At 48.0% G+C, this 18,640-nt stretch overlaps 1 protein-coding gene across 1 annotated transcript in view; it reads right to left on the bottom strand.

Moving 5' to 3' along the window:
* The window catches only part of TMC4 (transmembrane channel like 4), a 58,721-nt gene that overhangs the window by 16,527 nt on the left and 23,554 nt on the right, over window positions 1–18,640 (bottom strand). Inside the window, exons 7-11 of the mRNA XM_075328897.1 lie at window positions 16,748–16,895; window positions 4,463–4,636; window positions 4,017–4,174; window positions 1,605–1,731; window positions 87–184 (exon numbers count right to left, since the gene is read on the bottom strand). Coding sequence (XP_075185012.1) covers window positions 87–184; window positions 1,605–1,731; window positions 4,017–4,174; window positions 4,463–4,636; window positions 16,748–16,895 — 705 coding nt within the window. The remainder of the gene's footprint in view (window positions 1–86; window positions 185–1,604; window positions 1,732–4,016; window positions 4,175–4,462; window positions 4,637–16,747; window positions 16,896–18,640) is intronic.

Raw genomic sequence — 18,640 nt, 5'->3', positions numbered from 1 at the left:
AGATCTGGATAATATAATAAAGATGGCCTCCACCACAAGAATTTAAAGTAGGACAATGTATAATAAATATTCAGGTTTATTCTTACTTCCGAGGGAAGTCCACCAGTAGTATCATCACCAAGACAATGAGGAAATCAAAGATCAGTAGTTTATACATCTCCTGACCGACCCGCGTCTCCCAACACTGCAAACGCAAGATAAGAATCAATTCGTTTATAGGGTTCACTCACATCTGCATTGTTCCTCCAGAAGTGTCTTAGATTGAGATGCGAGTGCATTTTCCCCCCTCTTCTAGTCTCCATGTGATATCCATGTGTCGTCGGTGTGTCATCCATGTGACACACGGATATCACAAATAACCTGAGTGACATAACTGCTCATAACACGGCACAGTCTGTGCCTGAAGGTCAAAGCAAGCAGTCATGTTCTATGCCCACACGCTGTCACTTCAGATGTAGCAGTGCCAGGATCGTCGTGGGACCTTGTGTGGATTGCTTCGGACCTGGGTGTTTTGAGGGTTAATAAACAGGTGAAAGAGGGTGTTTTTGCTGTATTTTTGTTCAAATAAAGGATTTTTTCTGTGTTTGTATTTATTTCTCTTCACTTATAGATTAGTAATGGGGGTCTCATAGATGCCTCCCACTACTAATCTTTGATTTAGTGGCAGCTGTGAGCTGTTAGTAACCCTTTATTATTTAGATTGCAACTGCGTCAGGGCAATCGGGATGAGCCGGGTAAAGTACAGAGATTGTCGCATCTAATGGTTGCGACAATTCTGGGTGGCTGGAGGCTGATATTTTTAGGCTGGGGAGGCCCAATAAGCACGGATCTCCTCAGCCTGAGAATACCAGCCCCCAGCTGTCTGCATTATCATGGCTGGGTAATAAAATTGGGGGGGACCACACGCTGTTTTTAAATTATTTATTTTAATAATTAACAAAAAAAAGCCGCATGTGGTTCCTTTTTATTTTGATACACAGCTAAAATAAGCACATGGCTGGGGGCTGCAGCCTGTAGCCATATGCTTTATCTGTGCTGGTGTCAATATGGTGGGACCCTACGACAATTTTTTTTTTAAATTTAATTTATTTTTACACCACGATACTGACCTGCAGACAGGGTCTGTGATTGGTTACAGTCAAACACAGTGTTATATAAGCTGGGGGCATGTCTGCCCTCAACCAATAACAGATGCTAGGACTGCCGGTGGGCGGGGCAAGCAGTAAATATGTATGAGTGATAATGAGCGGTCATGGAAGAAGCGTTAGAGCCACGCCAGAGACTGGTAAGTAGAACGTGCCTGCTCCAATCTCGCTAGCCCTTCTACCACCATTTTTAAGCACCGGATTCTGGTCCCTATAGGCTTATATGGGAACCAGCGTCTGTCCAGAAATCTGGGATCAATTCCAGGCCAATCACGGACATCTGTGAGTCCGCCAATCACAAGTAAGAAGCAGAAAAATGTGTACGGTATTTTTTTCAATCCCTCACTTTAAAATAAATTGTTTTCCACTGGTGCGACCCCTTTTGATGATGCATTTGTGAGACAACCCATAGATATTCTTCGTAGTCCTTACAGTTTGTGGGGTGTCCTTATAACTTACTTTGTTCTCCAGATAATTGTATCCACACAGTTCACAAGGGGTTTTATTTTTGGTATCTCCACAAGTGAAGTTGTTCCATAGAGAGTATAGTAACATTCCCAGACTGGCGAGCCGCAGAAATACACACCTGTAAAGAAGGGAAGTCAGGGAGAAGGCTGGTGCGAGCTTACTATAAGGGGATGTTCACACTGAGAAATTTTGCTGTGTTTCCTGAGCAGAAACTCTTCAAAATCCTCCTCAAAAACATGGAGTTTCTGCTCCGTTTCCATTTCACAGTGCCCATTCAGATATCAATGTATTGTCTGTGCAAACAGTTGAGGCCCCCAGTCTGAGTGATGCTCTTTGTCCCCACTCTGGACAAGAGATAAGACCCTAAATATCAAAATTAATATATAATAAACATGTATTATCAATTAAAAGGAATCTGTCACCAGGTTTTTGCCACCTAACCTGGTAGCAGAATAATGTAGAGACAGAGACCCTGATTCCAGCGATGTGTCACTTATTGGGATGCTTGCTGTAACTTTGATAAAAGTTTTATCAATAGGAGATTATCACTAGACCTGCTGCCTGGTAGTCCTCCATATTCATGAGCTCTGTATAACTCCACCCCCAACAGGGATAGGCAGCTTTCTGCCTATGCACAGTTTACTCAGAAAGTGGCTAATTAGTCGTGTGGGCAAGGTTATACACAGCTCAGCATTCAGAGAACTGCTAAATCTGCAGTAGATAACTGCAGAAATCAGCCCAGTAAGTGACATCAGTGGAATCAGGGTCTTTGTCCCTACATTGTACTGTTCTAAAGGCCGCTCTACACGCAACGATATCGCTAACGTGATGTTGTTGGGGTCACGGAATTTGTGATGTACATCCGGCCTCGTTAGCGACGTCATTGCGCGTGACACGTACGAGCGACCGCTAACGAGCAAAAATACTCACCTTATCGTTGCTTGTTGACATGCTGTCCAGTTCCCAAATATCGTTGCAACTGGAGGTACGATGTAGTTCGTCGTTCCAGCGGCAGCACACATCGCTATGTGTGACACCGCAGGAACGAGGAACCTCACCTTACCTGCGGCCGCCGGCAATGCGGAAGGAAGGAGGTGGGCGGGATGTTACGTCCCGCTCATCTCCGCCCCTCCGCTTCTATTGGACGGCCGCTTAGTGATGTCGCTGTGACGCTGAACGAACCGCCCCCTTAGAAAGGAGGCGTTTCGCCGGTCACAGCGACGTCGCTAGGCAGGTAAGTCCGTGTGACGGGTCTGAGCGATGTTGTGTGCCACGGGCAGCGATTTGCCCGTGACGCACAACCGATGGGGGTGGGTACGCACGCTAGCGAGATCGCAGCGTGTAAAGCGGCCTTTAGAAGGGGTGGCACAATTCTGATGACAGATTCCCTTTAATAATATTACTATGAATTACCAGTACTATTGAAAGTACGCTAATATGAAGCTGTCTTTTGTGACCTGGACAAACCCATTAATTGCCTCCTCTTCTGTGTTTCTATCCATACTTATGTTAGAATTAAAAGTGAGAAATATATTTAAAAATCTTCTCTGTGTGTCCAAAGAGATCCACCATGTCCCTCCTGCTCCCCCTCACTGTCCTGTGTGTGGTGAAAAGACAATCTGATGCAGCAGGAGCCACCCCCATCTGCTGCAGCAGGAGACTCCCCCCTCTGCTGCAGCAGGAGACTCCCCCTTCTGCTACAGCAGGAGACTCCCCCTTCTGCTACAGCAGGAGCCTCCCCCCTCTGCTGCAGCAGGAGCCCCCCTCTGCTGCAGTAGGAGACTTCCCCCCTCTGCTGCAGAAGGAGACTCCCCATTTTGCTGCAGCAGGAGCCTACCCATTCTGCTGCAGCAGGAGCCCCCCCCTCTGCTGCAGCAGGAGCCCCCCCCTCTGCTGCAGCAGGAGCCCCCCCCCTCTGCTGCAGCAGGAGACTCCCCCTTCTGTTACAGCAGGAGACTCCCCCTTCTTCTACAGCAGGAGACTCCCCCTTCTGCTACAGCAGGAGACTCCCCCTACTGCTGCAGCAGGAGCCTCCCCCCTCTGCTGTAGCAGAAGACTCCCCCCTTTGCTGCAGCAGGAGACTCTCCCTTCTGCTGCAGCAGGAGCCTCCCCCCTCTGCTGTAGCAGGAGACTCCCCCCTCTGCTGTAGCAGGACACTCCCCCCTCTGCTGTAGCAGGAGCCTCCCCCCTCTTCTGTAGCAGGAGCCTCCCCCCTCTGCTGTAGCAGGAGACTCCCCCCTCTGCTGTAGCAGGAGACTCCCCCCTCTGCTGCAGCAGGAACCTCCTCCCTTTGCTCTACCTGCACAACGGCAAAAGTCATTACATTCTGCATCCTTGGCTAGCTCTGATCTCTTCAGAGCAATGGATGACAATGACACTGAATGTGCTTATTCCTGTACAGACCTGATCAGAGTCAGCCGGATCTCCACACTTAGGTTGTACTTCTCCCACTTAATGCTGATATTGAAAAACAATGGCAGAAGGAAGTTGGCGGCGGTGATGACTATGGAAGGCAGATAGCCACTGAGCAGCTCCAGGAAGAAGTTACCCTTCACTGTGTCCTAGAAAAATACAAGGTGCGTATTACATTTCTACATATTCTGTATCACAGAGGGTCTCTGCTATCCAGACACCTTAAGGTTATGTTTTCAGAAAGCTGTTATATTTTTGGGTAAATATTCTCTATTAGTGACTTTCTGTAAGCCTGTGAGGTGAAGGGCAGTTGTCCTCTGAGGAATCTTAGCCCGTTCCTCATGGGCGGTGCCCTCCGTCCTCTCATGTCTCATTGGTTCATCTGTATGGGATACATTAATCACCAATAAGAGCATATATTACATGTCAGTTCTTACCAATTCCAGCAGTGTCTGTGATTCTTGTGTGGAGCGGTAGATGCAATAGAAAGCGCCACATATGAGGGCGATCACAATGAAATTGATCAAAATTCGGACAGAGTAAATCCCAATTCTTTGCTTCATGGTACGCTGGGCATGGAGACGCCTCATTTCTGCTTCTTCAAGGTCAACCTGCATCAACCATAACCATAGTCAATGAAGAAAGAAACATCATATGGTGGCATACCACAAATTAAAGACACAATGGTATATGATATGGAGCTTTGATTCCATTACACCCCAGAACATATATTCTAAATACTTTTTAAAGTCTGGTTCCAAATACTGCGTCCCATTGGGCAACATCCTCTATAGGTCGACAATCCACTGATAAACCAGTCCGGCATGAGTCTAACCTGGAGGCGCTTTGGCCTAACGCATAGAGGGTGTTTCAAAACTCAAGAACTCCTTTGATATCGATATGCCCAATAAATACTACACATGGAAGGAGACAGTCCTATCGTCATAGATGTGCCACAGGTGACAAACAGTCCTGTGTTGTCCGGCTATAGAAGGTCACAGCATTTGGCTGCGCAAACTGCTCCCTAACCTTCTGCTTGGTTTTCATCCCTTTCCCTTTAGGACCCTGTGGAGTTCCTCAGCCTTTCAGCTGTTTTTCATCAGCACTTCCCTTGGTGTCTTTGTATATCTTCATTCTTCCTTACTCTGTGTAGGTGATAGCTCTAATACCCTGTATAAGTCTTCAGAGCAAGCAGTCAGCTTGCATACATCTAGAGAGACATTGTTCTTGTTGCAGTTCCTCTCCCTGAGTCATCTGGAGATAAGTTATTCATTCACTCTTCCCCTGTTTGTTATTCATGTGTCTTCTTTAGAGCTTAGTGGGGTTGACTAAATGCTTCTCCCATCCACTCCCTACCTAGGGCCTACTTCAGGGTCAGTCAGGGTCATGTATCCTGGTCGGTGCATAGGTGTGGAACCTATCTAGGGCAGTTAGGAGCCCCAGGGTCCTACATTCGTCCCCTTATCTACAGTAAGGCAGGGTCCGTATGAGCATATTTCATGGTCTGTATACATATGTCAATGTCCAGACTTACTGCAGATCTTCGGATTTACAGCATCATCTGTGGGTGGATGCAACCAACAGCATAAAATCCAGAGACAAACCTAATTTTTCCTATTTTGCCCCTTTACATGGAATTTTTTTTTTCCGCAAAGTTTAAGCTGTATGAAAAATTAAAAATAAAAGTCTTGTAATTTTCAAACTGTCCACCGGGAATACTCTGGACTCCTACTTCCTGTTGTTTCAGGAAATAACACATGTACATTAGCAGCATGGAACTGACTCTGACCCTATATTTTCAAATGACGCATCTAATGACTGTGTGTAAATGTCATTGTGACAGGAGGCAGAGCAGAGTCAGGTGTGACATTGCCAATTATGATTACTGGGTTCTGTGTTTGTGTATAAAGGTGTTACCTTTCATTGTAATCATGCCTCTCGTGATAAGGAGTCTGATGAAAAACTCTTCCTGAAAGGACAGGAAGTAGAAGTCTAAAATTGCCCTGGTCACCAGTGTGAAAACATCAAGATTACTAATTTTGTATTTTTATTTTAATAAAAAATGTGATATAAAAAAAAATTGTTGAATTTAAAAAAAAATAAATAAATATAGCAAAAAAACCCCTGATGTAACCAATATTCAATTTTCTTATTATAACCCCTTTAACTACCTCTTGGTTATCACCTATTCCAACTTTCCGAATGGCTAATGATATACAGTAAAGGCTACTTTACACACTGCGATATCGGTCCCGATATCGCTAGTGTGGGTACCCGCCCCCATCTGTTGCGCGACACGGGCAAATCGCTGCCCGTGCCGCACAACAGCCGTCACACATACATACCTGTCCGGCGACATCGCTGTGACGGGCGAACCGCCTCCTTTCTAAGGGGGCGGTCCGTGCGGCGTCACAGCGATGTCACTGAACCGCCGCCCAATAGCAGCGGAGGGGCGGAGCTGAGCGGGACGTAACATCCCGCCCACCTCCTTCCTTCCTCATAGCGGCCGGGAGGCAGGTAAGGGGAGCTTCCTCGTTCCTGCGGCGTCACACGCAGCGATGTGTGCTGCCGCAGGAACGAGGAACAACCTCGTTACTGCTGCAGTAACGAGATTTGAGAATGGACCCCCATGTCGCCGATTAGCGATTTTGCACGTTTTTGCAACGATGCAAAATCGCTTATCGGTGTCACACGCAACGGCATCGCTAATGCGGCCGGATGTGCGTCACGAATTCCGTGACCCCAACGACTTAGCATTAGCGATGTCGCAGCGTGTAAAGCCCGCTTTAGGATCCAGGTTAATCACAACTATAGTCATGGCTGAAACTGTTGGCACCCTTGAAATTGTTTCAGAAAATGAAGTATTTCTCCCAGAAAATTATTGCAATTACACGTTTTGTTATACACATGTCTATTTACTTTGTGTGTATTGGAAGAACAAAAAAAATCTCATAAAAAAGGCAAATTGGAAATAATTTTACACAAAACTCCAAAAATAGGACCGACAAAATTGTTGTCCCCCTCAACTTAATACCGTGTTTCCCTGAAAATAAGACCTCCCCCGAAAATAAGACCTAGCAGGAGATTTCAGGGAGGCTTAAATATAAGACATCCCCTGAAAATAAGACCTAGCCGCGGTTCAATAATGAAGTGTCCGTGCAGCGGAAAAAAAGTTAAAGATACTGCAGTACACTTCATTATAGACAGCGGACACCGAAAGAAGAAAGAAGATAGAAGACCTTGGGATCATACTCACCAGACGCCGACTGGGAGCAGGGAAGCGCATCAAGGTCCTGTGGCAGAACACACACATCAAATCACACACACACACACACACACACTATAGATCGCATACACGCACTCACCACATCCTCCGATATCTCTTGCTTCTTGGTGCGCGTAAGGACCTACGACGCTGTGCAGTGAGCTTCCAGGACCTGCCGGATGATTACATGGCTGGAAGCAAGTGGTATCTCCGGATGTTGTGAGTGTGTGTGCGCGATTGTACAGGTATGTGCGATATCGTGAGTGTATGCAATCGGATGTGAGTGTGTGTTCTGATGTGTGAGTGTATGCTGTCTGATGTGTGAGTGTATGTTCTGATGTGTAAGTGTATGCTGTCTCATGAGTGAGTATATGCTGTCTCATGTGTGAGTGTGTGTTCTCATGTGTGAGTGTCGGCAAGAGGCAGAGGACAGCGTGCAGCACAGCTGCCTGGAGCGCCCACCGGAGATCACAGGGAGGAATGATGTGAAATCTGATGTGTGCATGTGTGTGTGTGTATGCTATCTGATGTGTGTGTATGTTCTGATTTATGTGTCAGTCAGATGCAGGGGAGGACAGCGTGCTGCACAGAGATCACAGGGAGGAATGATATGGAATCTGATGTGTGTTGTGTGTGTGTCTATATGAGTGTATGCTATCTGACATGTGAGTGTGTGTCTATATGAGTGTATGCTATCTGACATGTGAGTGTGTATCTATATGAGTGTATGCTATCTGACATGTGAGTGTGTGTCTATATGAGTGTATGCTATCTGACATGTGAGTGTGTATCTATATGAGTGTATGCTATCTGACATGTGAGTGTGTGTCTATATGAGTGTATGCTATATGGTGTGTGAGTGTGTGTCTATATGAGTGTATGCTATCTGATGTGTGAGTCTATATGAGTGTATGCTATCTGATGTGTGAGTGTGTGTCTATATGAGTGTATGCTATCTGATGTGTGAGTGTGTGTCTATATGAGTGTATGCTATCTGGTGTGTGAGTGTGTGTCTATATGAGTGTATGCTATCTGATGTGTGAGTGTGTCTATATGAGTGTATGCTATCTGATGTGTGAGTGTGTGTCTATATGAGTGTATGCTATCTGATGTGTGAGTGTGTGTCTAAATGAGTGTATGCTATCTGGTGTGTGAGTGTGTGTCTATATGATATGAGTGTATGCTATCTGATGCGTGAGTGTGTGTCTATATGAGTGTATGCTATCTGGTGTGTGAGTGTGTGTCTATATGAGTGTATGCTATCTGATGTGTGAGTGTGTCTATATGAGTGTATGCTATCTGATGTGTGAGTGTGTGTCTATATGAGTGTATGCTATCTGATGTGTGAGTGTGTGTCTAAATGAGTGTATGCTATCTGGTGTGTGAGTGTGTGTCTATATGATATGAGTGTATGCTATCTGATGCGTGAGTGTGTGTCTATATGAGTGTATGCTATCTGATGTGTGAGTGTGTCTATATGAGTGTATGCTATCTGATGTGTGAGTGTGTCTATATGAGTGTATGCTATCTGATGTGTGAGTGTGTGTCTATATGAGTGTATGCTATCTGGTGTGTGAGTGTGAGTCTATATAAGTGTATGCTATCTGATGTGTGAGTGTCAGATGCAGGGGAGGACAGCGTGCTGCACAGAGATCACAGGGAGGAATGATATGGAATCTGATGTGTGTTGTGTGTGTGTCTATATGAGTGTATGCTATCTGACATGTGAGTGTGTGTCTATATGAGTGTATGCTATCTGACATGTGAGTGTGTATCTATATGAGTGTATGCTATCTGACATGTGAGTGTGTGTCTATATGAGTGTATGCTATCTGACATGTGAGTGTGTATCTATATGAGTGTATGCTATCTGACATATGAGTGTGTGTCTATATGAGTGTATGCTATATGGTGTGTGAGTGTGTGTCTATATGAGTGTATGCTATCTGATGTGTGAGTCTATATGAGTGTATGCTATCTGATGTGTGAGTGTGTGTCTATATGAGTGTATGCTATCTGATGTGTGAGTGTGTGTCTATATGAGTGTATGCTATCTGGTGTGTGAGTGTGTGTCTATATGAGTGTATGCTATCTGATGTGTGAGTGTGTCTATATGAGTGTATGCTATCTGATGTGTGAGTGTGTGTCTATATGAGTGTATGCTATCTGATGTGTGAGTGTGTGTCTAAATGAGTGTATGCTATCTGGTGTGTGAGTGTGTGTCTATATGATATGAGTGTATGCTATCTGATGCGTGAGTGTGTGTCTATATGAGTGTATGCTATCTGATGTGTGAGTGTGTCTATATGAGTGTATGCTATCTGATGTGTGAGTGTGTCTATATGAGTGTATGCTATCTGATGTGTGAGTGTGTGTCTATATGAGTGTATGCTATCTGGTGTGTGAGTGTGAGTCTATATAAGTGTATGCTATCTGATGTGTGAGTGTCAGATGCAGGGGAGGACAGCGTGCTGCACAGAGATCACAGGGAGGAATGATATGGAATCTGATGTGTGTTGTGTGTGTGTCTATATGAGTGTATGCTATCTGACATGTGAGTGTGTGTCTATATGAGTGTATGCTATCTGACATGTGAGTGTGTATCTATATGAGTGTATGCTATCTGACATGTGAGTGTGTGTCTATATGAGTGTATGCTATCTGACATGTGAGTGTGTATCTATATGAGTGTATGCTATCTGACATGTGAGTGTGTGTCTATATGAGTGTATGCTATATGGTGTGTGAGTGTGTGTCTATATGAGTGTATGCTATCTGATGTGTGAGTGTGTGTCTATATGAGTGTATGCTATCTGGTGTGTGAGTGTGTGTCTATATGAGTGTATGCTATCTGATGTGTGAGTGTGTCTATATGAGTGTATGCTATCTGATGTGTGAGTCTATATGAGTGTATGCTATCTGATGTGTGAGTGTGTGTCTATATGAGTGTATGCTATCTGATGTGTGAGTGTGTGTCTATATGAGTGTATGCTATCTGGTGTGTGAGTGTGTGTCTATATGAGTGTATGCTATCTGATGTGTGAGTGTGTCTATATGAGTGTATGCTATCTGATGTGTGAGTGTGTGTCTATATGAGTGTATGCTATCTGATGTGTGAGTGTGTGTCTAAATGAGTGTATGCTATCTGGTGTGTGAGTGTGTCTATATGATATGAGTGTATGCTATCTGATGCGTGAGTGTGTGTCTATATGAGTGTATGCTATCTGATGTGTGAGTGTGTCTATATGAGTGTATGCTATCTGGTGTGTGAGTGTGAGTCTATATAAGTGTATGCTATCTGGTGTGTGAGTGTGAGTCTATATGAGTGTATGTTATCTGATGTGTGAGTGTGTGTCTATATGAGTGTATGCTATCTGATGTGTGAGTGTGTGTCTAAATGAGTGTATGCTATCTGGTGTGTGAGTGTGTGTCTATATGAGTGTATGCTATTTGATGTGTGAGTGTGTCTATATGAGTGTATGCTATCTGATGTGTGAGTGTGTGTCTAAATGAGTGTATGCTATCTGGTGTGTGAGTGTGTGTCTAAATGAGTGTATGCTATCTGGTGTGTGAGTGTGTGTCTATATGAGTGTATGCTATTTGATGTGTGAGTGTGTGTCTATATGAGTGTATGCTATCTGATGTGTAAGTGTGTGTCTATATGAGTGTATGCTATCTGGTGTGTGAGTGTGTGTCTATATGAGTGTGGCGCCCTGGACAAGCCAGGACGTCACAGGTACTACACCAACACACCCCACACCCCGGTCAGGCACACCTAAGTCAAACAAAAATCCTTGTTGCCTCCCTTCAGGGGCTGATGTTCACACCAGGGGGTGGGCCAGGCGGTTGGTCCCGCCCACCGAGGAGTTCACAGTCCTGGAGGCGGGAAAAGCAGAGCAGATTAGTTTGGAAGTGGAGAAGTGAGGTGATAAAAGAGCAGTCTGAAGTTGGTCCGGGTGTGTGGCCTGGACGGAACAGCAAGGTTGGCAGACGGTGGTGACCGTCTGCAGGAGAGGCCTATTGGAGCTAGCCGTAAGGACCGTGGACGGGCGGTGGCCCGGCGGTACCGGACCGGTACGCAAAGAGAAGCCAGCACCAACCGGCAGGGCTTACGGACCCCGACAAGGCTAGGAGTCGCCGCTGAAATTGTCAAATCCGTTAGCGAAGGGAACCTCCGGGGTTTCCCAGCAGCCAAGTCCCAATAGAAGGCAACAGTCCAACCGTTAGAGGGAAACACAGTCACCGCCAAGGCTACAGTTCCCAGGGCCAGAGCCTGCGGGCAAAAGGGGCTCCTTCAGCACATATCCAAGCTGGGGAGTGGGTTACCGGTGGGAACCCATTGGAACCGTCTACACTACACAGGTGCAGGGAAAGGCAGTCACCATCAACCTGCCGGGAGGAGAAACACCGCAGCCGTCTGTGGGACCCGTCCATCCAGCCGTTTGTTTTACCGGAGACTTTGTGTTCATGATTGGCTGAGTGAGTACCACCGTGCCGTGCGGCACAGCGCTGCCCCCGCGACCCTGCACCTCACCAGGCCCCGTAACCCGCCTGCCATCCATCCCTACCCCATCACCGGGCCCCGGGACAACCAACCCCCTACCCACGGAGGGGAGAACCAACATCCAAGCTGCTCCCTGTCATCGCTCCCGGGATCCCCGTCCAGAGCAGCGGTGGTGTCACCAATCTCACCACAACCGTGGGTGGCGTCACGGACAATAAATCCCCAAAACCAAACCCCTTTTCACTCAAGGGCGAGGAACGCCGCTCGAGTCCCCGGGATCCGGCCCACCGCTCGAGCCCCCACCGAGCAGCAGCAGCAGCCGGACCCGAGCAGTGGGAGAGCGCAGCGTCCCCTCCTCCGCCCGCGAAAACTTGGCGTCACGAACAGGATGTTACCGCTCTGCCGTCTGGTAGAGGTGCGCCTTGTGACTGCCGGAGGTGCCCGGCCAAAAAATTTCAGAAGCCACCATCTTGGGCGCGAAAAGTCCCTGCTCGAGCGTCTCCTCGAGCAGTGGAGGCGCGAAAATCAAAACCCCGCCCCTGCGGAGGAGGAGCCGGAAAAAGACTAAGGGGGACTGATGGCGTCTGGCCGCATGTAGCTCGTGGCTATACGAGTAGGGATGCCGGGACCCCGCGATCCGCTGAGCCCTGCAGAGGATGTCTGCCCCACCCAGCTATGCGGAGGCTACCGAGCCGGTGCCTGGAACAGCGGCGTGGCTGAGGGCCCGAACGGCAGGGATCTGCCGACACTACTGAAGTCAGATATGCATACTGATGGAACAATGGACCGCGGAGGTGGAGGAGGTAGCTGCAGTCGCCCGGGTGTATGGAATGGAAGCAATGATGGAGGAGCTGGTGAGTGACCTACGCCCCTGTGTCCCCGAGGGACCGGCCGTTGCGGCTGAGGGACCCGGTCTACCCCTGACCCCATGCAGCCTCTGTCTTCCCTGCCCGTGCACCGCACTACTGCTGGTCCGTCTGACGTACGCCCCTTCGTCACGGCATCCGAAAGGGAAGGTAGCCCGGAGACTGCGGCAGCTGGCGGCAACCTGTCCGGCATAGGTACAGATGATAGTTACTCCGGGCCTGATACCGAGCCCGTTTCGGAGGAGGATGAGAGAGTCGTCGCCCTGCATGGCATGGAGGCCACTTACATCCCACGGAGCGGAAATAACGGGTATCGGGCGGCCCTTCCTCGCCGCGCCTGCTATGCGCTGGAGGGGCTGGTGCCCGTGTTCTTCCACCCAGAGCCGGGTGAGGAGGACGAAAGTGCACCGTGAGGTCAGCGGAGGCCCGCTGCAAGTTGTCCCCGTTGGGACCACCAAAGTACCGTTTTGAAAGTTTGTGAATGATAAGAAAGAATAAACCGAAGATGTTACCTGATTGACCAACCCTGATTAGAACCGGTCGTTGCCGGCAACTGTTGTCCCCGTGGGGACTGTTTACAACCCAATGCGTAGAAACTGCTACGGACAAGCCCGAGAACTGACAGGGCAACCACGAACTTGTGGTGTGTAAATAGATATGTTTTTATGGCTTTACCGTTGCCGCCTCCGGAGAGGCTGATTTGGAGGATGGGCCTGGAGAAAAGAGATGGCCCAGGCCCGCCACTACCGCAACCGGTGGCGATCCTCCGGGGGTTTCAGGGGTTCCCCATGGACATGGGTCCCCTGAAAAGGACAGAACCCGCTCGGGTAACTTGTGCTGGACTGGGTTCAAGGGGTGCTGCCCATTTGCTTAGGGGCAGCATCAGGGCCAGGTTGCTTGGGTGGGAGGGAGCGGAAGTCTTTACCGTTAGCAACGTTTAAGAAATGTGCCTCCCGATGTGGGAAGAGTTAATATACTTGTATTATGTGTTACCGTTTTATCTCTTTTCAGTTGTGAAAATAAAACCGGTGATGGACGGGCAGCCCGCGGACGGTCTGCATTTTACTAAGGGGGAATGTGGCGCCCTGGACAAACCAGGACGTCACAGGTACTACACCAACACACCCCGGTCAGGCACACCTAAGTCAAACAAAAATCCTTGTTGCCTCCCTCCAGGGGCTGATGTTCACACCTGGGGGTGGGCCAGGCGGTTGGTCCCGCCCACCGAGGAGTTCACAGTCCTGGAGGCGGGAAAAGCAGAGCAGATTAGTTTGGAAGTGGAGAAGTGAGGTGGTAAATGAGCAGTCTGAAGTTGGTCCGGGTGTGTGGCCCGGATGGAACAGCAAGGTTGGCAGACGGTGGTGACTGTCTGCAGGAGAGGCCTATTGGAGGTAGCCGTAAGGACCGTGGACGGGCGGTGGCCCGGCGGTACCGGATCGGTACGCAAAGAGAAGCCAGCACCAACCGGCAGGGCTTACGGACCCCGACAAGGCTAGGAGTCGCCGCTGAAATTGTCAAATCCGTTAGCGAAGGGAACCTCCGGGGTTTCCCAGCAGCCAAGTCCCGATAGAAGGCAACAGTCCAACCGTTAGAGGGAAACACAGTCACCGCCAAGGCTACAGTTCCCAGGGCCAGAGCCTGCGGGCAAAAGGGGCTCCTTCAGCACATATCCAAGCTGGGGAGCGGGTTACCGGTGGGAACCCATTGGAACCGTCTACACTACACAGGTGCAGGGAAAGGCAGTCACCATCAACCTGCCGGGCGGAGAAACACCGCAGCCGTCTGTGGGACCCGTCCATCCAGCCGTTTGTTTTACCGGAGACTTTGTGTTCATGATTGGCTGAGTGAGTACCACCGTGCTGTGCGGCACAGCGCTGCCCCCGCGACCCTGCACCTCACCAGGCCCCGTAACCCGCCTGCCATCCATCCCTACCCCATCACCGGGCCCCGGGACAACCAACCCCCTACCCACGGAGGGGAGAACCAACATCCAAGCTGCTCTCTGTCATCGCTCCCGGGATCCCCGTCCAGAGCAGCGGTGGTGTCACCAATCTCACCACAACCGTGGGTGGCGTCACGGACAATAAATCCCCAAAACCAAACCCCTTTTCACTCACGGGCGAGGAACGACGCTCGAGTCCCCGGGATTCGGCCCACCGCTCGAGCCACCACCGAGCAGCAGTAGCAGCAGCCGAACCCGAGCAGCGTCCCCTCCTCCGCCCGCGACATGAGTGTATGCTATCTGATGTGTGAGTGTGTGTCTATATGAGTGTATGCTATCTGATGTGTGTGTGTGTGTCTATATGAGTGTATGCTATCTGATGTGTGAGTGTGTGTCTATATGAGTGTATGCTATCTGATGTGTGAGTGTGTGTCTATATGAGTGTATGCTATCTGATGTGTGAGTGTGTGTCTATATGAGTGTATGCTATCTGATGTGTGAGTGTGTGTCTATATGAGTGTATGCTATCTGATGTGTGAGTGTGTCTAAATGAGTGTATGCTATGTGGTGTGTGTGTGTGTGATCTGAAGTATGTGTGTCGGCCAGACGCAGGGGAGGCGTGCAGCACACCTGCTGGGAGATCACAGGGAGATCTGGGAAGGGTAAAATTACCATCAGCCATGTCTCCTCGAGAATAAGACACCACCTGAAAATAAGACATAATTTTTTTTGCCCCGAAAAAATCACTATGACAGTGTCTTATTTTCGGGGAAACAGGGTATTTGGCTGCACACCCTTTACACATTGGAATAAATAATTGCAACCACTCTCTTCCTATAACCGTCCACAAGCTTCTTACACCTGGAATTTTGGACTCTTCTTTATAAACGTCTCCAGGTCTCATGTTTGAAGGCATCTTCTCTTCTTGCAGCAGCAATTTTACGATTTCTCCACAGGTGTCAATGGTATTTAGATCCGGACTCATTCCTGCCACTTCAGAACTCTCCAGCGTTTTGTTTCCATCCATTTCTAGAGGCTTCATGAAGTGTTTGGAGTCATTGTCCTGCTGAAAGACCCGTGACCTAGGATGCAGACCCAGTTTTTTGACACTGGGAACAACATTGTGACCCAAAATCCTTTGGTAATCTTCAGATTTCATGATGTCTTGCACACAGTCAAGGCCCCCAGTGCCAAAAGCAGCAAAACAAGCCCAAAACTTCTTTGACCCTCCACTATATTTGACTGTATGTCCTGTGCTCTTTTCTATGTAGACCTCATTCCATTTTCGGTAAACAGTAGCATGATGTGCTTTACCAAAAAGCTCTATCTTGATCTCATCTGTCAACAAGATGCTTTCCCAGAAGGATTTTGGTTACTCACGCACATTTTGGTAAACTACAGTCCAGCTTTTTTGTGTGTCTGTATCAGCAGTGCAGTCCTCCTGGGTCTCCTCTATAATGTTTGATTTCTTTCAAATGTGGACGGATAGTTCATGCTGACACTAATGCCCCTTGAACCTACAGGACAGCTTGAATTTCTTTGGAACTTGATTTGGGCTTAGCCACCATCCGGACTATCCTGCGTTGCAACCTTTCAGCAATTTTTCTCTGCTTTCCATGTCCAGGGAGATTAGCTGCAATGCCATGGGTTGTAAACGTCTTGATTATGTTGTGCCCCATGCACAAAGGAACATCAAGATCTCTGGAGATGGACTTGTAACTTTGAAATTGTTGATATTTTTCAATAATTTTGGTTACCAAGTCCTCAGACAGTTCTCTGTTTCTGTTCTCCATGGTTAGGGTCCACACACAGGCACACAATGCAAAGATTGAGTCAATTTCTCCCCTTTTTATCTGGTTTCAGGTGGGATTTTCATATTGCCCGCACTTATTACTTGCCACAGATGACTTGGAACAAGTATCACATGCTTGAAACAAAGTTGTTTACCCACAATTTTGAAAAGGTGACAACAATTTTATCAGGCTCATTTTGGGGGTTTTGGGTGAAGTTATGTCCAATTTGGAATTATGTAATTGCAATCATTTTCTAGGAGACATACTTTATTTTCTGGAACAATATCAAGGGTGCCAACACTTTTGGCCATGACTGTATATAGTGCAGCATGGATCAGTAAGAAGCACTGACCTTTAACTCATATCGAATACTTCTCTGCCTCAGCTTTATGATCTTCTCGTCTTTAATGCAGAAATCCCAGCCAGCGAGCACCTTATCTGTGTAATTAGCCATTGAGGAGTCTTCTGTTACCAAACTCTGCTTGAAACCCTGCACTGATCTGAAGAAAGAAGAGTGATAAACATAATACTTAGTATTAGTGTAGGGGCTCTTGTCTGAGACATCGCAACTGGTATGGACCCCTCATATTGTGCTTCATTGGGTTACTGAATTCCGAGAAGAAATGTTGCCACAAAAAAATCCAAAAGGAATAAGACAAACTTTGGAGCCTTTAATGATTTCAGATTCACACAATCATTGAATCCAACCCCCGTCCCCCACACCCCCTGGGTGTATACCATCCGACCCCTCAACCCTTGGTGTCTAACATCTGGCTCCTCATCCCCGATGTAAAACATCCGATCCCTCGACCCCCGGAGTATAACATCCAACCCCTCACCATGTCATCTGTCCTTACTAACATGTAACATAATGGGTGGTAAAGTGCTCATAACAAGTCCATTCATGACTTTCTCCTCCTGATTCTTCCCAATCACCTCTGAGTGATATTACTGAGAAGTGGAAGGAACCGCAGCAACTCAGCCATGAAGTGGAGACCATGTAACGTTACAGAGTAGGGGGCCGAGTGCTGAGGAGGAGAAGGCAAAATAGTCACCACCGCTCTGTTGACCCCTTAACTACAGAGTCCAGGCCTCCTCTGGTAACATCAGCACAAACAATGCGTGGGGAGCTACATGGCCGAGCAACTACAGCCATACATCACCAAGCACAATACTGAGCTGTACATCACCAAGCACAATGCCGAGCCATACATCACCAAGCACAATGCTGAGCCTTACATCACCAAGCACAATGCTGAACCATACATCACCAAGAACAATGCCAATCCGTACATCACCAAGCACAATGCTGAGCTGTACATCACCAAGCTCAATGCTGAACCATACATCACCAAGCACAATGTCCAGCCGTACATCACCAAGAACAATGCCAAGCCACACATCACCAAGCACAATGCTGAACCGTACATCACCAAGCACAATGCTGAACCGTACATCACCAAGCACAATGCTGAGCCGTACATCACCAAGTACAATGCCAAGCCATATATCACCAATCACAATGCTGAGCCGTACATCACCAAGTAAAATGCTGAGCCGTACATCACCAATCACAATGCCGAGCCGTACATCACCAATCACAATGCCGAGCCGTACATCACCAAGCACAATGCTGAGCTTTACATCACCAAGCACAATGCTGAGCCATACATCACCAAGCACAATGCTGAGCTTTACATCACCAATCACAATGCCGAGCCGTACATCACCAAGCACAATACTGAGCTGTACATCACCACGCACAATGCCGAGCCATACATCACCAAGCACAATGCCGAGCTGTACATCACTAAGCACAATGCCGAGCCGTACATCACCAAGTACAATGCCGAATCATACAACACCAAGCACAATGCTGAGCCGTACGTCACCAAGTACAATGCCGCGCCGTACATCACCAAGCACAATGACTAGCTATACATTACCAACCACAATGCTGAGCCGTACATCACCAAGCACAATGCTGAGCCGTGCACTACCAAGCACAATGCCGAGCCGTACACTACCAAGCACAATGCCGAGCCGTATATCACCAAGCACAATGCCGAGCAGTACATCACCAAGCACAATGCCGAGCTGTACATCACTAAGCACAATGCCGAGCCGTACATCACCAAGTACAATGCCGAGTCGTACAACACCAAGCACAATGCTGAGCCGTACGTCACCAAGTACAATGCCGCGCCGTACATCACCAAGCACAATGACTAGCTATACATTACCA

Source organism: Anomaloglossus baeobatrachus, chromosome 11, assembly GCF_048569485.1.
Source record: "Anomaloglossus baeobatrachus isolate aAnoBae1 chromosome 11, aAnoBae1.hap1, whole genome shotgun sequence".
Taxonomy (NCBI): domain Eukaryota; kingdom Metazoa; phylum Chordata; class Amphibia; order Anura; family Aromobatidae; genus Anomaloglossus; species Anomaloglossus baeobatrachus.
This window is presented reverse-complemented; position numbering and strand designations above follow the sequence as displayed.